Below are 19,671 nucleotides of genomic sequence, written 5' to 3'. Positions count from 1 at the left end.
GGCGTATTCAGGTGGGGGCCTGCATGGTGTACAAGGATATTAACAACTCTCAGCGTCTTGTGTTCGAAGTTCTCGATATGAACCCCAAGCATTGTGTTAAGCTCTTGGCGGACTTGATGTTTTGTTTGTTTCAAGTCACTGCTGATGGTGACCCTGAGTCTCTTTCCTCTTGCCGCTGTAAATGGTTCGCCGCCCATGTGGTGTGATTGCTGTTCTGGATCGATAGCCAAGTACTTTACATTTGGTGTTGAGGACCTCTGTTTCCGTACAGTGATCGGTCAGGTCTCTGGATAATTTATGATCTGTAATCAGGAGAACCCCACCCTTGTGTGATGTTTGAAGATTAGTTTAATCCTAGTTCAAGTCGATGATATATATGATGAAAATTATGGGATTCTAGCACCGGCCCTGGCACTCCACTTGTAACAGGGCCACTCAAGGTACCTCCTTGAGTACAACTCGTTGTTTTCTTCAGTGAACCAGTCTTTGATCCTTTACTCAATTGTCCTTCTAACGCCGACGAGTTTCTTGAGGAGTCTTTCGTGGCACTTTGTCAAAGGCTTTCTGAAAGTCTAGATATATAACATCGCTGGGGATATGATTATCCCAGTTTTCATAGATACCTTGGAAGAAGTCCAATAAATTGGTTAAGCATGAGCGCTTGTTCCTGAAACCGTGCTGAGCATCGGAAATGATGTTGTTGTCTTCAAGGAACCTAACGAGTTTGTCTCTGATGATCTTCTCGAGGATTTTTCCCGCCACAGAGGTCAGGCTGATTGGTCTGTAGATTAGGGCCACACTTTTGTCTCCCTTTTGTAGATCGGGGTTACATTCGCTTGTTTCCAGTCTTTTGGGACTTTGTTTTGTTGTAGTGACAGATTGTAGATGGTGGTGAGTGGCTTGAGGATTTGCTGCTTGAGTTCCTTGAGCAGCCTGGGTGACAAGTCGTCGGGTCCGGTGGACTTGTTTGTCTCGAGTTTGTCTAGGTACTTTTTCACATCCCGTTCTTCGATTGTGCCAATTTCTAGGGGAGTGATTCCCATCGGTGGGTAGGGCTCGGTACGGACTGGGTATTCTCGACCGTGAACACAGACGCGAAGTTTCTGTTTAGGATTTCGACCATTTGTCTACTGTCCTGTGTTAGTACGTCACTTTCATCTTTTAAGGGACCGATATTGCTTTTTGTCTTCTTTTTGGTTCTTATATACGTGAAGAACTTTTCGGGTTGGACTTGGCTTCGCGTGCAATTTGCTTTTCATAGTCGCGTTTACGCTGGCGAATAGGTGTTCTGCAAGCTCTGAGGCTTTGATGGTACGTGTTCTGCAAGCTCTGAGGCTTTGATGGTACTGTTCGTGTGCCTCATCAGTGCTGTTTTCCTTTCGTAAGTTGTATTTTCTTTTCTGTAAATTACTCGACCGTCGAACTTGGGTGAGTCATCCATGGTGTGCTTATTGGCATTATTTGTTCTCTTGTCTTCATAGGGAACAGTCGTTCTCTCTACCTCAGGAGTTTGTTCTTAAAAGCCGTTCCGCGCCGTCCAACCAGGTAAGAGGTTCATGGGTTCTAAGTTGTCCGGGTTAGCAGCTCACGAGCAGAAGTTAAAATTGGCTTTTTTGTAGTCTGGAATCTTGGACGTGTTTTTCGAAGGTGGAGTTCATGGTCTGTTCTGAGTTTTTAGGCGAATTGGAGGTCGATGGTCGCAACCATCCAGTTTTCGCCGAAAACTTGACGATTCACGTGTGAGATCTGAATCACTCCCACGAGTACTAGGTCCTAATAAGTTATTTTCCCTCGTCGGTTGGCTAACAATCTGAGTAAGAAAAGTGTCCTCTAACATTTCGAGCAATCTGTTACCCTCCCGATCTCCAATCATCAAATAGTCCAGTCGAAATGTTGGAACAGTTAAAGAGTCCCCGATAATGACTGACTGTTTGTTTTGTGTTATAGTGTGAATTTCCTCGTACACAGCGCTTCGTCGTCCGCTTTCTTGTTACTTTGGAGAGTCTATAAAGCGAGTTTCCAATTGTTATTTTGTTGTGCACTAGTCTCCAGTTCAACATATACAGTGTCATGTTCTCTGAGTCTTCTTTGGTTATTTCCACACGGCAGGGTATTTGTTCTTGACGTAACAGATAACACCTCCTCCTTTCTTGTGGGGAAGTCTGTTGTTTTTGTAGAAGCTCTCGTATCCCGGAATTGAGGAAATTAAAAAATATAAAACAAATAAAATAATGTTTCGGTGATGGCAAAATAAATACACAGAATCTAATCAAAAGGCATAGTAACAAGTTTGGGTATGAAAATGATGATTGGTGTACCCCACAGAAACTGTCCTTTATAAAATTCATACCAAACTACAGTCATAAAATTTTGAATCTATTATTAAAATAAATATACAAAATGAGCGACATACAATAAAATTGAATTTGAATTCAAATCGATATGCAAAATCCGCATATAAAACAATATAAATCTATTTGGTACAAAAGTATATATCCAGCACATAAAAATAACATAAGATTTCTATAAACGGAAAGGTCAGGATATCAGAAATGATCCCAAAATGAAGTAAATACAGAAAAAAACTCGTATACAAAATACACATCAAAATAATGTAAATGTTATCAAAATAAATGAAACAAAATTCTCAATAATCGGAGACAATGATGTGACGACTTTTGTATGAAGCGGCGGATATAAATATACAAAATACGTCCAGCCTAAAATAACATAAATTTGTATTGAAAACTATACAAAAATACACAAAAGTGTGAAATCCCGCTCGTGCGGTCTGATGCAGAGACGAGACGGAGGAATATGGACAGAGAATACACATAAAATAAGCTAATTTGAACATCAGTAAATATACATGACTGACATAACAACTGGCAGTATAAATTTGTATCAAAATATTTATACAAATAAAACGTATAATAACGTAAATTTTGCTAATGGAAAATATATAAAAATTTTTAAATAATGTGAATACGTTGAATATATAAATAATACATTTAGATCATGTATTTTGAGCAATAAATAATAAAATATACCATGTAAACACACACACAATGTATAGATTTGGCAGAGACACACATACAAAATGCACATAAAGTGACTATGATTTCTATAAAATACCTGTGTGCAAAATGCATATCAATATAATGAACGAGCCATTGCCCTAAAAAATATATATGCAAACACACATTAAATAATGTAAATCCCTTCTAAAATAATAATAGCTACAAAATGCACCCATGAAATAATCTAAGAACAAATAATCAATTAAATTAACAAAAATCACCAATAATAAAATAATATGAAATTTTGGGAATGAAGAAATATATAGGGAAGGAGAGCGTGTCACATAAAATTATACCTAAATGCAAAATATAAACAGTTAAATATAATTTAAGTGAATAAATAAATATGCAAAATAATCAAACATAAATTACGTGGCGATAAAAATGCATGTACAAAATACACAGGCGGAAATAATGTGAAATTTATGAAAAAAATATATATATATATATATATATATAGTATATATATATATATATATATATATATATCCATATATATATATATATATATATCATATATATATATATATATATATATATATAAATACACATAAATACACATAATTTCTATACACACATTATCAAGGGCAGGTATATCCAGGTGATGTTCGGAAAATAAACACTTTACATAAATGCCCGTCCTGCCCATAAAAATCAAATAAACCCGTGATGCGTGGATAATGGGACTAAATTCGTATCAAAATAAATCAAACAAATGCTTTTTCAATAAAACAATATCATATTTGGACAGAGGCAAATAAATTTACAAAATGACAGTAACATAGACTTAAATTGTAAATTAAAATATATACATAAACATAGCCCTTTGTTTTAGATTTCAGCTCTGAAAACCAGATATACATAATACACATAAATCAATGGCCCTAATCTTCTTCTCCTAGGTGTGATATATACAATAAGCCATAACAATGTTAATAATTTAGATGTCAAAATTACTATAAACAAATAGAAAGGAAATGCAATCTAATTTACTATAAAATCTTACTATCTCTATGTAAAATACACACATTGAATTCATGTAAAATCGTATCCAAAATAAATGAAGCCCATGAATATCAATATAATAATGTAAATTTCTATGAAAATAAAAGACGTACAAAATACTCCATAAAATATATAAATCTGTAAAATATAGATCACCTAAAATGCTACATAAAATGTAAAATTCTAGATATTTGAAAATCTATACAGAATGCACATACAATAGGAATTCTTGTATTTGCTGATATATATAATTTTTAGGAGATATATAGGTTATTTGGTAAGTTATTTACTTTCATCCTCTATTCGGTATATTATAGTGAACAAGCCTTTTAAAATTATTCTGTATTCTCATACGATCTATTTATATTTGTATATATATATATATATACCCTATATATATATATATATATATATATATATATATATATATATATATATATCATATCAACACTTTATCAAACTGTTTATTTCTCCGTTGGGTATATTGATAGATCACATTTATTTTATGGGTATTCTGTCCTGTATACTGTATATTCAAAACCCCAAGTTTACCTAGTTTTATGTTATTATTTTGTATATCTATTTAATGGGACAAATTTAAATTATGCTTCTGTGATTTTGTATAGATGTTTAATACAAATTTTAGTTATATTGTTATATGTGTTTTGTGCCCAACGCATCACAAATGATATATTAATTTATTGATATTTTACCCCATTGATTTACTTTTGATACAATTTACATTGTTTGATAACCTTTATATATCATTTACTTTTGAAATTATGTGATTTAAAGTGTATTTGTATATATATTTTAAATAGTATTTATTTGTAGCTATGCCTCCTATATATCATGATATATATATATATATATGGATATATGCCATATATATATATATATACTATACCCAGGCATTTTTATGTTTATTTTTCATTCAAATTTAGAAAAGTACGGCAACCTTGTTGTATTTAATTCTTTTTGTATACTTTTCCTGGCACCTATATATTTTCATCCTCAAAATTTCACATTCTTTATCGGTATTTGTTCCTTATCTGACGATACCTTTCATTATTTCATGTGTATTTAATGCTGATACATTTTATACGCAAACATTATTTGAATATGCATTGTGGACGATTTTATGGACAAATTTCCATCTACTTAAGTGTATTCCCCCCTCTGACTTTTTACTACAAATGTAGTGCCTTCTTATGTAATGATGTTTGTTATCTCTGACCTCATACACATTTTAATGAGCTTATATGCATTTTTGCCCTACATATATCCTATTGTCTTGAAAATTTGCGTTATTTATGCTGTATTTTATCCATATACTCTTTCGTCATGCCAAATTCAACATTTTATTTGTATTTGCTGATTACGTATTTTGATACAATTTACATGTTATTATGTATTTGTATATATTTGTATATTTTCATTAATGCCTATAGTGTACTTTCTGTTTATATAGCTTTTAAAACCAAATCCTTATTTTATGCATATCATTAGCATCTGATACAAATTCATTATCTTCTATTTAGTTTGCCAGTATAGGTTTCCAATACCAAATTTAGCGTTTATTTACTGGCGATATTCTTGTATATCTATTTTCATACAAATGTAAACTACTTTTCTTAGCCATTTTTTTGGTGATAAGTTTTATACAGAATTTACGTTATTTGAAAGCTTTTGTATATTTATTTGACATAAATTCACTTTGCTTCTATTAGTATTTTCCTTTATTCTACCCTTCTCTGGTACCTTACATTATTTCCATATCTATTTTGTATATATATTTTTATAGAAATTTATGCTGTTTCTCTCTCTCTCCATTTTAAAGATAATGAAAGACAGTGAGATGATAATGTTCTCATGTTTATTGTGTTTTGATCTATCTAACATTGCTCTCTCTCTCTCTCTCTCTCTCTCTCTCTCTCTCTCTCTCTCTCTCTCTCTCTCTCTCTCTCTCTCTCTCTCTCTCTCTCTCTCTCTCCTTCCAATTTTTCTTTCTTCTGACTTTTCTATCTTGTCTTCCTATCTTTCATTCCATTGACCTATCTTGTATCTAGTAACATTCATTCTTGACCTATATAGTGTATTTACTACCGCATCTATCCTCATGCATACAAACATCATAACACTATTCTCTCAAGACTACAGACACGTTTACAAACACCAGATCTGCAAAACTCCTCTTAACTACCATTTCATATCTGTACATTGATTTTTTGCATTATAGTTTCCTGATGTATTTGCGTGTATTCTGAGGACAGTCTTATCGCTTGAGATTCATACTAATATACACAGTGTTGTAGTTTGGGTTTTGGATGCAGTGCAGTAACAAATAGCAAAAATAGAAATGATGCTAAAGGTTTATGATCACTGTCTAACTTATTGTATTTTGTCAGTAAGGGGGGATGGTGTCAGGTCAGTGCAGGTTAGGTTAGGTACAGTTAGGCTAGGTCAAATATAGTTAGGTCAGGTTAGGTTGAAGCTAGGTCAAATATAGTTAAGTCAGGTTAGAGTTAGGTACAGTTATGCTAGGTCAAATATAGTTAGGTTAGGTTAGGTTGGGACAGTTAGGCTGGGTCGAATATAGTTAGGTCAGGTTAGGTTAGGTACATTTAAGCTAGATCAAATATATTTAGGTCAGGATAGGTTAGATAAAGTTAGGCTAGGTCAAATATAGTTAGGTTAGGTTAGGTAAAGTTTGGTTAGGTCAAATATAGTTAGGTCAGGTTAGGTTAGGTACAGTTAGGCTAGGTCAAATATAGTTAGGTCAGGTTAGGGTAGGTAAAGTTAGGCTAGGTCAAGCTGGGTTAGCAATACTTAGGTTAGGTCAGGCAAGGTTAGATTTATATGGATTACGTTTGTCAAGCTTAATTGTTTACGATGAATAGTGGGATACGCTCTGCGCTGTGCCGTTGTTGTCACTGCTCACTGGCGGCGGAGCAAGCGACGATACTCAGATCTCTTCATTGATACAAAATATCACAAACTGGCATTATCTAGACCATCAGGAACTCCTCAAACGATAAAGTGGGATACGCTTTGCGCTGTGCCGTTGTCACTGCTCACTGGCGGCGGAGTAGGCGACGATACACATATCTCTTCATTCCTACAAAACATCACAAACTGGCACTATCTAGACCATTAGGAACTCCTCAAACGATAAAATGGGATACGCTTTGCGCTGTGCCGTTGTTGTCACTGCTCACTGGCGGCGGAGCAGGCGACGATATATTCAGATCTCTTCATTCCTACCCAATATCACAACCTGGCACTATCTAGACCATTAGGAACTCCTTAAACTATAAAGTATGATACGCTTTGCGCTGTGCCGTTGTTGTCACTGCTCACTGGCGGCGGAGCAGGCGACGGTACTCAGATCTCTTCATTTCTACCAAATATCACAACCTGGCACTATCTAGACCATCAGGAACTCCTCAAACGACTTATCCTTAATCAGTATCTCGTATTTTTCCATGAGGGGATCGCTGACGCGCAGGGAGTGTAGGGGCATGCCGTGAGCGCGCTTGCACTTTCCCCGCTTCACGAACCAGCTCTTCATGTTCCAGTACACCTTGGGCTTGCTGTCCTGGTGGAGCTTCTTGCAGAGGGCGCAGAAATTTTCCCTCGTGGCGTCCCAGCCGTCCAGCACGCGGTAACGCTCCTTCCACCTGAGAAGATTTATTTTTATCTTTATTTTTTACAGTAGAGGAAACAGTTCAACGGCAAAAAAAAAAGCAAACAGTAATGAAAAAAAAAACTGCTACTCACTGCTTCTTTTTTTTACATTAGAGGAAACAGTTCAAGGAAAAAAAGGGAAACTAATGAAAAAAAGCCCGCTACTCACTGCTTTTTATTTTATTTTTTTTTTTTTTACATTAGAGGAAACAGTTCAAGGAAAAAAAAGGGAAACTAATGAAAAAAAGCCCGCTACTCACTGCTTTTTTTTTTTTTTTTTTACATTACAGGAAACAGGTCAAGGAAAAAAAGGGAAACTAATGAAAAAAAGCCCGCTACTCACTGCTTTTTTTTTTTTTTTTTTTTTTTTTAAATTAGAGGAAACAGTTCAAGGGCAAAAAAAAAAAAAAAGGAAATAATAATGAAAAAAAATCCCGCTACTCACTGCTCCTACAAAAGAGTCAAGAGGAGTGGCCGAAAGATAGGTCAATTTTGGGAGGTGAAAGAGTTCAAGTCAAAGGCAGGAGGAAATACAGATGAAGGAAGATTGTTACAGCCCTTTACCAGTGTGAGGGATGAAAGAGTGAAAATGCTGGTTAACTCGTACATAAGGGATTTGAACAGTAAAGGGATGAGATAGTGTAATACCAGAAGCCTACTTTTTATGATCCTGGTAACTTCTGGCATTACATTAGTTTTACATAGACGAAAGCCTTCTCAAATATGTGTGCTTGAGCGCCGAAATGAATTAGAATACGTCCCTTTATCTTAGCTCCCCATTAAATATCTGATGACGATGCAATGATAGAAAACGGTTCAAATTTAACAGTAACTCACTTGAAGTATCTGTTGTAGGTCGCCCCTTTATCTTAGCTCTCCATTAAATATCTGAGGACGATGTTATGATAGAAACTCACTTGAAGTATCTGTTGTAGGTCGCCCCTTTATCTTAGCTCCCCATTAACTATCCGAGGACGATGCTGTGACAGAAAACGGTTCAAATTTAACAGTAACTCACTTGAAGTATCTGTTGTAGGCGTCGTCGTTTTTGTCGAGGTACTTGAGGTAGTCGACGAGGCCCCTGACGGAGGAGAAGTCGAGCACGTTGATGAAGGAGTGGGGCGGTGCGATGGCCGTGTAGTTGGCCAGCCCGAACACCACGGGGACCACGTCGTGTCTGGCCACAGGGAAAGAAGAAAAAAACTTACTTCCCTCCCCTGGACCTGACGGACTTAACTATTCCTCCCTGTCCTCCCCCTCCCATATTTACCCTTTCCATTTGGTATATAAGAAGTGTGAACCATTTTACCTACTTCTACTCTTCCTTTACACCACTGAAGATGATGGCAATGTCCACCGAAACTATCGTCTGCCAGTGTGGGTTTTATTTACAAGAAAAAGGAAACATACTGTATAAAACTACTCGTGAGAATCCTCAACTGAGAGAGACTGACAAGTACCAGTGGCGCCCCCTGCACATGTATAGGCCTTTGAAAATCATTAACTAACGAGGATGTGAAATAACGAAAGACTTGAAAAAAGGAGAAAAGAAAAAAATAAGAGGAAAAGGAGAAAGGAGAAGTAATTAAGCAAAGTAAAGAGAAAAAAATAGAAAGAAAAAACGAAAAGGCAGAAAATAAAATAAAACGGCAGATAAGAGAGTGAAAAAAAAAGAGAATAAGGAGAAAGAGGAAAAAAGAAGAGATGAGAAATAAGCAACGTAAAGAGAAAGAAATAGACGGAAAAGAGAAAACAAAGGCAGAAAAGAGAGAAAATACACAAAATAAAAGAGAAAAAGAAAATACTTTTACACTCAATTCAATTACAAATAACAAAAACTAGAGATGAAAACAAAACACTCCCCAATAAAACAACTTTCACTAACAAAACTTCAGACAAACAGATATTTAAACACTCCCCAATAAAACAACTTTCACTTACAAAACTTAAGACAAACAGATATTTAAACACTCCCCAATAAAACAACTTTCACTAACAAAACTTAAGACAAACAGATATTTAAACACTCCCCAATAAAACAACTTTCACTAACAAAACTTAAGACAAACAGATATTTAAACACCCCATTACAATTCACCCCCCCAAAACTCTACCTGAGAATATTGAAGAGCTTTTCCGTGACATAATCCTTGCAGAGGGAGTTCTCGAAGGACAGATAGAACTTATAGTGTTTATCCAGAAGTCCATAACACTCCTGACTCTCCCGCGGGCACTTCAGCTTACCACACTTTCCGTACACATCCACCTGGGGGGAAAGAGTGTATAGGTGTTTTAATTAGGAGATCCACAGGTGTGTTTGTGATATATATCGCCTTACAGTAACATTATTTTAGTCATATCTTTATCATCAGTTGTTTTGCGTTGATTTTAAGAGGTTAGGTATGCTGTAATGTGTTCCGTTCGTGTCGTATAGGTCTCAAGTGTGTGGACAGGTGTAGTTTATTTAGTCAGGTGTGTGAAAAAGTGTGTGTGTGTGTGTGTGTGTGTGTGTGTGTGTGTGTGTGTGTAATTTATGGGCTTTCAGGTGTCTTATTCATGTGTGTTGAGGTGTTTAGGTGTGTTGTTTAAGAAAAGGACAGGTGTGTTTTGATGTTTATAGTCATTTGGTAACCTCTTTTTTTTTTCTTAATCATATTTTTATCATTTGTTTTTGTTGTTTTTATGAGGTCAGATTATGTGGAAATGTGTCAGTATCGTTCTTTACACACACACACACACACACACACACACACACACACACACACACACACACACACACACACATACACACACACGTACACGCACACACGCACCTCCATGTCCACGTCCCTCATAAACTGCACAAGCTTTTCCCTCCGCGAGTGAGTCAGACAGTTGGAGACGAACCACGCCGCCAATTTGGTCTTCCCTTCGGCGTAGTTTCGTGGGGAGAGGGAGGAGAATGGCGGCTTAATCGGATCAATTCTTCCATACCTGAGAAAAGAAAACGAGGAACAAATACTAAATAAAAGTGTTTGGTATACTTTATCTTAACGTAACCTCAAGATAGACAGCCAGACGGTAGAATAGCGTGCGTGAGTCACCTGTTGGGCATCTCAGAGTCGGTATGAACATGTAAACACTAATATAGACAGATAGAAACACATATAAACAGGTAGACATAATTAACCAGGTAGCCAAACATATAAACAAATAGAATAATGTCTGAATCACCTGAATGGGATGTTAAGGTACTACGAATAAGTAGGCACAAAGATATACAGGTAAACAATTATATCTACAGGTGAAAAAAAGCAGAGATACACGTAGAGAGACTTTAAACTAATTAGTGATTCATTAATTGGTAAAGTGAGTGAGAGGGAGGGAGGGAGTGTGATTAAGCAAACATATAATCAGATACGTAAACAAATAAAGAGGTAGAAACACATTTAAACAAGTAAACACACAGATATAGGCTGGATGAATGTAGTTATGGTGACGGGACTTTAGGGGGCTATTACGCTGGGCAAATTTTCCTGTGGATCTTCAGTCAAACAACGATTTTCGCTAGCGTGGTTCTCATTTGTTTCTTGTTATTGTTGCTGCTGATGATGATGATTGTAAATACCGTCGTCCTTTGGTGAAATCTACCGTAGCTTTGGAAGATGGTGGAGACGTCAGAGAGCCACGGAAATATGAGAACCACGCCAGCGGAAATCGTGGTTTGACTGAAGATCCACGGAAAATTGGCCCAGTGTAATATCCCCTTTAGCTCGGACCCGGTAGACTACAAATAGGTAAATGCAAATAGGTAAATACACACACAAAGAAAAGGATAAAGTCACGCGTGGGTCACCTGAACGGTATGTCGGAGTCCAGCCTGTAGGTCATGGTCCAGTTGAAGACGCCGTCGTAGTATGCAAGGTCCTGATAGAGGTAGGATGCGGACTCCACTTCGTACATGATCCAGCGCTGTTTGGGTGACCTGGTGACGGAGGGAGAGGTCAAGGGAGGGGGGGGGGGGTTAGCGTAGACGAGTGAGAGTGGATGAGGGAAGGAGAGAGGGAGAATGAGTAGGTTAGGTTAGGTTAGGTCAAGTTAGAGTAGGTTAGGTTAGGTTAGGTCAAGTTAGAGTAGGTTAGGTTAGGATCGGTTAGGATAGGTTAGATTAGAATAGGTTAGGTTAGGTTAAGTTAGGTTAGGAGAGGTTAGGTTAGGTCAGAATAGGTTAGGTTAGGATCGGTTAAGTTAGGATCGGTTAGGTCAGGATTGGTTAGGTTAGGTAAGAATAGGTTAGGATAGAATACGTTAGGTTAGAATAGGTAAGGTTAGGATAGGTCAAAATAGGTTAGGATAGGCTAGGTTAGAATAGGTTAGGTTAGGATAGGCTAGGTTAGAATAGGTTAGGTTAAAATAGGTTAGGTTAGAATAGATTAGGTTAAAATAGGTTATGTTATGTTAGTATAAGTTAGGTTAGGTTAGGTTAGAATAGGATAGATTAGGATAAGTTAGGTTAGGTTAGGATATAATAGGTTTGATTAGAATAGGTTAGGTTAAAATAGGTTAGGTTAGAATAGATTAGGTTAAAATAGGTTATGTTATGTTAGGATAAGTTAGGTTAGGTTAGGTTAGGCTAGAATAGGTTAGATTAGGATAAGTTAGGTTAGGTTAGGATAGAATAGGTTTGATTAGAATAGGTTAGGTTAGGATCGGTTAGATTATAATAGGTTAGGTTAGAATAGGTTAGGTTAGGATCGGTTAGGTATAGGATAGGTTAGGTTAGAATAGGTTAGGTTAGAATAGGTTAGATTATAATAGGTTAGATTAGAATAGGTTAGGTTAGAATAGGTTAGGTTAGGATCGGTTAGGTATAGGATAGGTTAGGTTATAATAGGTTAGGATAGAATAGGTTAGATTATAATAGGTTAGATTAGAATAGGTTAGGTTAGAATAGGTTAGGTATAGGATAGGTTAGGTTATAATAGGTTAGGTTAGAATAGGTTAGATTATAATAGGTTAGGTTAGAATAGGCTAGGTTAGGATCGTTTAGGATAGAATATGCTAGATTAGAATAAGTTAGGTTAGAATAGGTTAGGATAGAAGAGGTTAGGATAGAATAGGTTAGGTTAGGATCAGTTATGTTAGGATAAGTTAGGTTAGGTTAGACTGGAATACTCGTGGAAGGAGTGTCAGTGAATGAGTAAGAGTGAATGAATGTGAGTATGTGTGAGTGAGTGAGAGTGACTGACATATTAAGGGAGTGAGTGAGAGTGAAAGAAAGGGTCAGTGAGTGAGTGAGTGAGTGAGAGAAGACCCAGAAACATCAATGAGAGTAAGCAAACATGAATGAGTGAGTGAGTGAGTGATTGACTGACTGACCGATTGGCTGACAGAGTAAAAATTATTAACTGATTGAAATCGGAAATAATTTAATGAGTGAGCGAGCTAGCAAATTGAAACACACACACACACACACACACACACACACACACACACACACACACACACACACACACACACACACGGAAGGGATGCATTTCAATACTAATAAACTCCAATGAATATAACATCAAAAGCCGAAATTCTAAAAGGAACCATCCCCCCAATGTTTAATGAATGCAAACACTCATCAGCTAGTGTGTCTGGCTGTTTGATGTCCCGAGGATGGCTTTTATTTATGTATTTTATTTATTTATTTATTTATTTATTTATTGTTTATTTATGAGCTTGTATGTATGTTTTTTTTTGTTTGTTTCTCTCTCTCTCTCTCTCTCTCTCTCTCTCTCTCTCTCTCTCTCTCTCTCTCTCTCTCTCTCTCTCTCTCTCTCTCTCTCTCTCTCTCTCTCTCTCTCTCTCTCTCTCTCTCTCTCTCTCTCTCTCTCTCTCTCTCTCTCTCTCTCTCACGTCTTTCACTTCCCTTATTCCTTCTCTCTTCTCATTTCTTTCTTTATTTATCCAATTTTTTTTCTGTTTTTTTCTTCTCCCTCTTTCACTCTTTTTCCACGTCTTTCACTCCCTTATTCCTTCTCCCTTGTCTCCTTTCTTTCCTTATCCTTTTTTTCTTTCTTTTTCCTTCCTTCCTCCCTTCCTTCTTTCCTTTCCTGCCTTGTTATCCTTCTGTTCCTCCCTTCCTTCTTTCTTTTCCATTCCTTAACCATTTTTTAATTTTTTTCCTTTCTTCTTTCCTTCTTCTTCTCCTTCCTTCCTTCCTTTTACTCTCTAATTTGTTTCTTTCCTTACCCAACCTTTCTCCTTTCCTTCCTTCCTTCCTTCCTTTTACTCCCTGACTTCTTTCTTTCCTTCTCCAACCTTTCCCCTTTCCTTCCTTCCTTACTTCCTTCCTTCCTTTTACTTCCTAACTTCTTTCTTTCCTTCTCCAACCTTTCTCCTTTCCTTCCTTCCTTTCCTCCCTTCTATCCTTCCCATCTCCCTTACTTTTTTCTCCAGTTCCCCATTTCTTCCTTCCTTCCTTCCCTCCTTCCTTCATTCATTCATTCATTCATTCCCTCCCTTCTCCCCTCTCTTTCCCAACCCGTCCATCCTTCCTTCCATACCTCATCCTCCCTTTCCTCCTCTTTCTCCTTCACTCCCTCACACCTCCTCCTCCTCCTCCTTCCCCCTCTCACTCACCTCATCTTGGGCAGGTCGTGAGGGTCGGTGGGTCTCAGGTGGAAGATAACAGCATCAAAGGAGTTCACGGGCAGGTAGGAGCGGTCGGCCGTTATGTAGCATGTGTTAACCTCGCACTTATGTAGCAAAAATGATTCCTGTCCCTCGTCGAAGCCCATTCTCTCCTGTCCGTAGCCCTGGAGTGGTTGAGGGGGATTGGGGGGGAATAGTTGTAGTAGTAGTAGTAGTAGTGAACTGGTTATGCATAGTTTTTCTCATACTTTCCCTCTTTCTCTCCTTTCTATCTCTCTCTCTCTATCTCCCTCCTGAACACCCCTTTTTTTCCTCTTCTTTCCTCTTTCCTCTCTGCATCTTCTCTCTCTCTCTCTCTCTCTCTCTCTCTCTCTCTCTCTCTCTCTCTCTCTCTCTCTCTCTCTCTCTCTCTCTCTCTCTCTCTCTCTCTCTCTCTCTCTCTCTCTCTCTCTTTGTCTCCCTTCTGGAAATACCTCACTTTTATTCTTCTCTTTTCTCTCTCTCTTCCTCTTCTCCCCTATCTCTCTTTATCTCCCTCTTATCACCCTTCTTTCCTCTCTTCTCTCCTCTCTCTCCTCTGCATCTTCCCTTTTTTTCTCTTTCTCTCTCTCTTTGTCTCCCTTCTGGAAATACCTCACTCTTAATTTTCTCTCTCTTCTCTCTCCTTCTCTCCTCTCTTCGGGTTCTCTTTTTTGTCTCTACCTACCCAACCTCACTCCCTTTCTCTCTCCCACGTTTCTCTCCCTCCTCCCCCTTCGTCGCTTCCTCCCGCCGCCCCCCGGCCAGTCAGAAAGATACCACACACACACACACACACACACACACACACACACACACACACACACACACACACACACACACACACACACACACACACACACACTCGCAGCATCATTCATTAAAGTGTTTTCACCTGCATTTCACGCCACGAACAGGTGTGCTGCGCTATAATTAGGCCACAAACAGGTAGAAGCTTTCTCTCTCTCTCTCTCTCTCTCTCTCTCTCTCTCTCTCTCTCTCTCTCTCTCTCTCTCTCTCTCTCTCTCTCTCTCTCTCTCTCTCTCTCTCTCTCTCTCTCTCTCTCTCTTTTCGTCGAGTACTTTAAAAAAAAAAAGAATTGCTAAAAGAAAAAAAAAGAAAACGAGACGTGGTTTGTTGAGGACTTTTAAATTTTCTTACATCTTTGAAACTTACAAAAGAAAAATTGAAACACTAAACTAATAAGAAAAAAACTGAGTCGAGGAAAAGGAAAAGTTTGTCTAATTAATATTTTTCCTTCGTCCCTCAAGAGAGAGAGAGAGAGAGAGAGAGAGAGAGTTAATGAAAAAATCACCAATATTGTCGCTAATTAAAGCATTGTAATATTAATGGCTGATAGAGGTCATTAGTTTTTAATCATATGACGCTGATAAAAGTATAAAAGAGATTTAAAAGGTATTAATAGGAGGGAAATAGACTCTCTCTCTCTCTCTCTCTCTCTCTCTCTCTCTCTCTCTCTCTCTCTCTCTCTCTCTCTCTCTCTCTCTCTCTCTCTCTCTCTCTCTCTCTCTCTCTCTCTCTCCATACTTACATTATTCCACACGAGAATAGTCTTCAACCCCTTCTTCTTCTTCTCTTCCTCTTCCTCTTCCTTTCGAGCAAGAGGAGGAGGAGGAGGGGAGGGGAGGGGGGAGGGGGCAGTAACCTCATCCTCTTCCTCACCCTCCTCATCATCTTCATCTTTTTCTTCAGGTAATTTCTCAGGTGTAGAGTGGACAGGTGTGCGGCGTGTTACACTGGTGTCAGGAGTGGGATAGGGGCTCTCCGGGGACGTAAGGAAGCCAGGTGTGTTGTGGGCAGGTTTGGAGGCTTCGTCTGCAGGTGTGTCGGGGTCAGGCTTGTAGGTCCTGTGTTTGATGTCTATTTGTATGGATGGCAACCTGTGTGGGGGAGGGATAGTTTTAGTAATGGTAGTAGTAGTAGTAGTAGTAGTAGTAGTTGAAGGAGGAGGAGGAGGAAGAAGAAGAAGAAGAAGAAGAAGAAGAAGAAGAAGAAGAAGAAGAAACTGAAGACCATCTGACTAACTGACTGACTGACTGACTGACTAACTTACTGACTGACTGACTGACTAACTGACTGACTGACCAACTGACCGACTGACTGAATGTATAAATGAACGAAGGAAAGGAAAAGGAAGGAAAGAGGAACAAGAAGAAAGAAAGAAAGAAAGAAAGAAAGAAAAATAAAACAATGAAGATGAAAATGAAAAGAAGAAATAAATAAGACATAAAATCAAGTCTATAATTAAGGTGAAAATCCAGGACAGGTGAGTTGAGTGACCTAATTAGCGAGCGAGCAAGGACAGGTTACATACACAGGCAGGTAAAAGCCTCGCTAATTGGTCTCCAGGAGGTGTGTGGCAGGTCAGGGAGAGGTCACGGAGGCGGAGAGGTCAAGGGTCACTGAACTAAATTAATGAACTACAAAAACAAGATAAAAAGAGAGAGAGAGAGAAAGAAGGAGGAGGAGAAGAAGGACGAGAGAAAACTGAATAGGAGGAGGAGAAGAAGGAATTGAGGAGGAGGTGGAAAAGAAGAGGAGGAGAAGAAAAAGAAATATAGAAAGGAAAAAAGAAAATGAGGAAGAGGAAAAAAAAAGAAGAAATCGAGGAGAAGAAAAAGGAGGAAGAAGAAGAAAAAAAAGATGAAAAAGAAGAATAGGAAGATAAAATAAAATAATAATAAGGAGAAGAAAAGGAAAAAGATTAAAAAAATAAGAAAAGGAAAAATAAAATAAAAAACAAGAATTGAAGAAGATAAAGAAAACCAAGATAAAGAAAAAAGAAAAAAACAAAGGTGAGAAGGAAGAAAAGGAAAAAAAATAAAAAAAGATAAGAAAAAGAAGATAAAGAAGAAGAAGAGGAGGAGGAGGAGGAGGAGGAGGAGGAGGAGGAGGAGTACCGATGTGTTTGTAGAAATGACTCGCAGGAAGAAAGCAATGAAGCACACTTAATCTAACGGATATAATTATGATACAGAATAATTAATTTGTACAATGCACCTTATGTCCTCCTCCTCCTCCTCCTCCTCCTCCTGTACCGTATTCTTCTCCTCTTCCTGCATGTTTGACCTTTTGTCCTCCTCCTCCTCCTCCTCCTCCTCCTCCTCCTGTACCGTATTCTTCTCCTCTTCCTGCATGTTTGACCTTTTGTCCTCCTCCTCCTCCTCCTCCTCGCCAGCGTAAACGCGACTATGAAAAGCAAATTGCACGCGAAGCCAAGTCCAACCCGAAAAAGTTCTTCACGTATATAAGAACCAAAAAGAAGACAAAAAGCAATATCGGTCCCCTAAAAGATGAAAGTGACGTACTAACACAGGACAGTAGACAAATGGTCGAAATCCTAAACAGAAACTTCGCGTCTGTGTTCATGGTCGAGAATACCCAGTCCGTACCCGAGAGCCCTACCCCACCGATGGGAATCACTCCCCTAGAAATTGGCACAATCGAAGAACGGGATGTGAAAAAGTACCTAGACAAACTCGAGACAAACAAGTCCACCGGACCCGACGACTTGTCACCCAGGCTGCTCAAGGAACTCAAGCAGCAAATCCTCAAGCCACTCACCACCATCTACAATCTGTCACTACAACAAAACAAAGTCCCAAAAGACTGGAAACAAGCGAATGTAACTCCGATCTACAAAAAGGGAGACAAAAGTGTGGCCCTAAACTACAGACCAATCAGCCTGACCTCTGTGGCTGGAAAAATCCTCGAGAAGATCATCAGAGACAAACTCGTTAGGTTCCTTGAAGACAACAACATCATTTCCGATGCTCAGCACGGTTTCAGGAACAAGCGCTCATGCTTAACCAATTTATTGGACTTCTTCCAAGGTATCTATGAAAACTGGGATAATCATATCCCCAGCGATGTTATATATCTAGACTTTCAGAAAGCCTTTGACAAAGTGCCACACGAAAGATTCCTCAAGAAACTTAAGTCGGCGGGATTAGGCTGCAATCTGACAGCGTGGATCAAGGACTGGCTCACTGGAAGAAAACAACGAGTTGTACTCAACGGACAGGCCTCCGAGTGGCTCCCGGTCACAAGTGGAGTGCCACAGGGGTCAGTGCTGGGACCCATACTTTTCATCATATATATCAACGACCTAGAACTAGGATTGAAATCCAATCTTTCAAAATTTGCCGACGACACAAAGGTGGGTGGGAAGGCCCTCACAACGGCAGACTGCGAAATTATCCAGAGAGACCTGGACCTGATCACTCGGTGGTCAGAAAAATGGCAGATGTCCTTCAACACTGCCAAGTGCCTCCTCCTCCATCTCCTTCCTTTGTCTCCCGTTATCTCACCGTGTAACCTCCTCCTTCTCCTTTCTCTCCTTCATCCTCCTCCTCCTCCTCCTCCTATCCTTCATCACTTACTTGTGGCTTCCTTCGATCTGTAGGATGTCCGTGAGGGTGTCCTGCCCGCTGTGGAGGTACAGGACTAGGACCCCACCGCAGACTAGGCATAGATAGAACACCTGAGATGGGCGAGAAGGGGCAGGTTAATGAGATACCGTACACCTGTTTAATAGATGTTTGTTTACCTGTAGAGTGTTAGAGGTTAGTGAGACTTAGAGGTGTTTATAAAAGATGTCATGGTCAGCTTAGACTAAGAGGTACCTATATAGAGATTGATAGAACACCTGTGAATAGGGAGAAGGAACAGGTTAATAAGATACACCTGTTGGAGAGATGTTTGTTTACCTGTAGAGTGTTAGAAGTTAGTGAGACTTAGAGGTATTTATAAAAGATGTCATGGTCAGCTGAGAGGTAATTATAGAGATTGATAGAACACCTGTGAATATAGAGTCGGCACAGGTTAATAAGATACACCTGTTGGAGAGATGTTTGTTTACCTGTAGAGTATTAGAGGTTAACGAGACTTAAAGATGTTTATAAAAGATGTCATGGTCAGCTGAGAGGTAATTATAGAGATTGATAGAACACCTGTGAATATAGAGTCGGCGGCACAGGTTAATAAGATACACCTGTTAAAGAGATGTTTGTTTACCTGTAGAGTGTTAGAGGTTAATGAGACTTAGAGATGTTTATAAAAAATGTCATGTCAGCTTAGAGGTACCTATAGAGATTGATAGAACACCTGTGAATATAGAGTCGGCACAGGTTAGTAAGATACACCTGTTAAAGAGATGTTTGTTTACCTGTAGAGAATTTACCTGCAGATTAAAACAGGTTAATGAGACAAAAAAAAGATAAGTAAATAAAGATAGTTA

General features: G+C 38.5%; 1 protein-coding gene across 2 annotated transcripts in view; it reads right to left on the bottom strand.

Annotated features, from left to right (window-relative positions):
• Positions 1 to 6,769: 6,769 nt before the first annotated feature.
• LOC126991120 (alpha-(1,3)-fucosyltransferase C-like) overlaps positions 6,770 to 19,671 on the bottom strand; it is a 15,827-nt gene continuing 2,925 nt past the window's right edge. The window contains exons 2-10 of one of the 2 annotated variants that reach the window (XM_050849873.1): positions 18,815 to 18,915; positions 15,964 to 16,312; positions 14,382 to 14,557; positions 11,608 to 11,736; positions 10,586 to 10,745; positions 9,887 to 10,038; positions 8,791 to 8,949; positions 7,503 to 7,765; positions 6,770 to 7,362 (exon numbers count right to left, since the gene is read on the bottom strand). In XM_050849873.1, coding sequence (XP_050705830.1) covers positions 7,513 to 7,765; positions 8,791 to 8,949; positions 9,887 to 10,038; positions 10,586 to 10,745; positions 11,608 to 11,736; positions 14,382 to 14,557; positions 15,964 to 16,312; positions 18,815 to 18,915 — 1,479 coding nt within the window. In that variant the 3' untranslated portion in view covers positions 6,770 to 7,362; positions 7,503 to 7,512. Of the gene's footprint in view, positions 7,766 to 8,790; positions 8,950 to 9,886; positions 10,039 to 10,585; positions 10,746 to 11,607; positions 11,737 to 14,381; positions 14,558 to 15,963; positions 16,313 to 18,814; positions 18,916 to 19,671 lie in introns of both variants that reach the window. The other variant, XM_050849872.1, reaches the window with a different exon arrangement.

The sequence above is a fragment of the Eriocheir sinensis genome, unplaced genomic scaffold (assembly GCF_024679095.1).
Source record: "Eriocheir sinensis breed Jianghai 21 unplaced genomic scaffold, ASM2467909v1 Scaffold242, whole genome shotgun sequence".
Taxonomy (NCBI): Eukaryota; Metazoa; Arthropoda; class Malacostraca; order Decapoda; family Varunidae; genus Eriocheir; species Eriocheir sinensis.
This window is presented reverse-complemented; position numbering and strand designations above follow the sequence as displayed.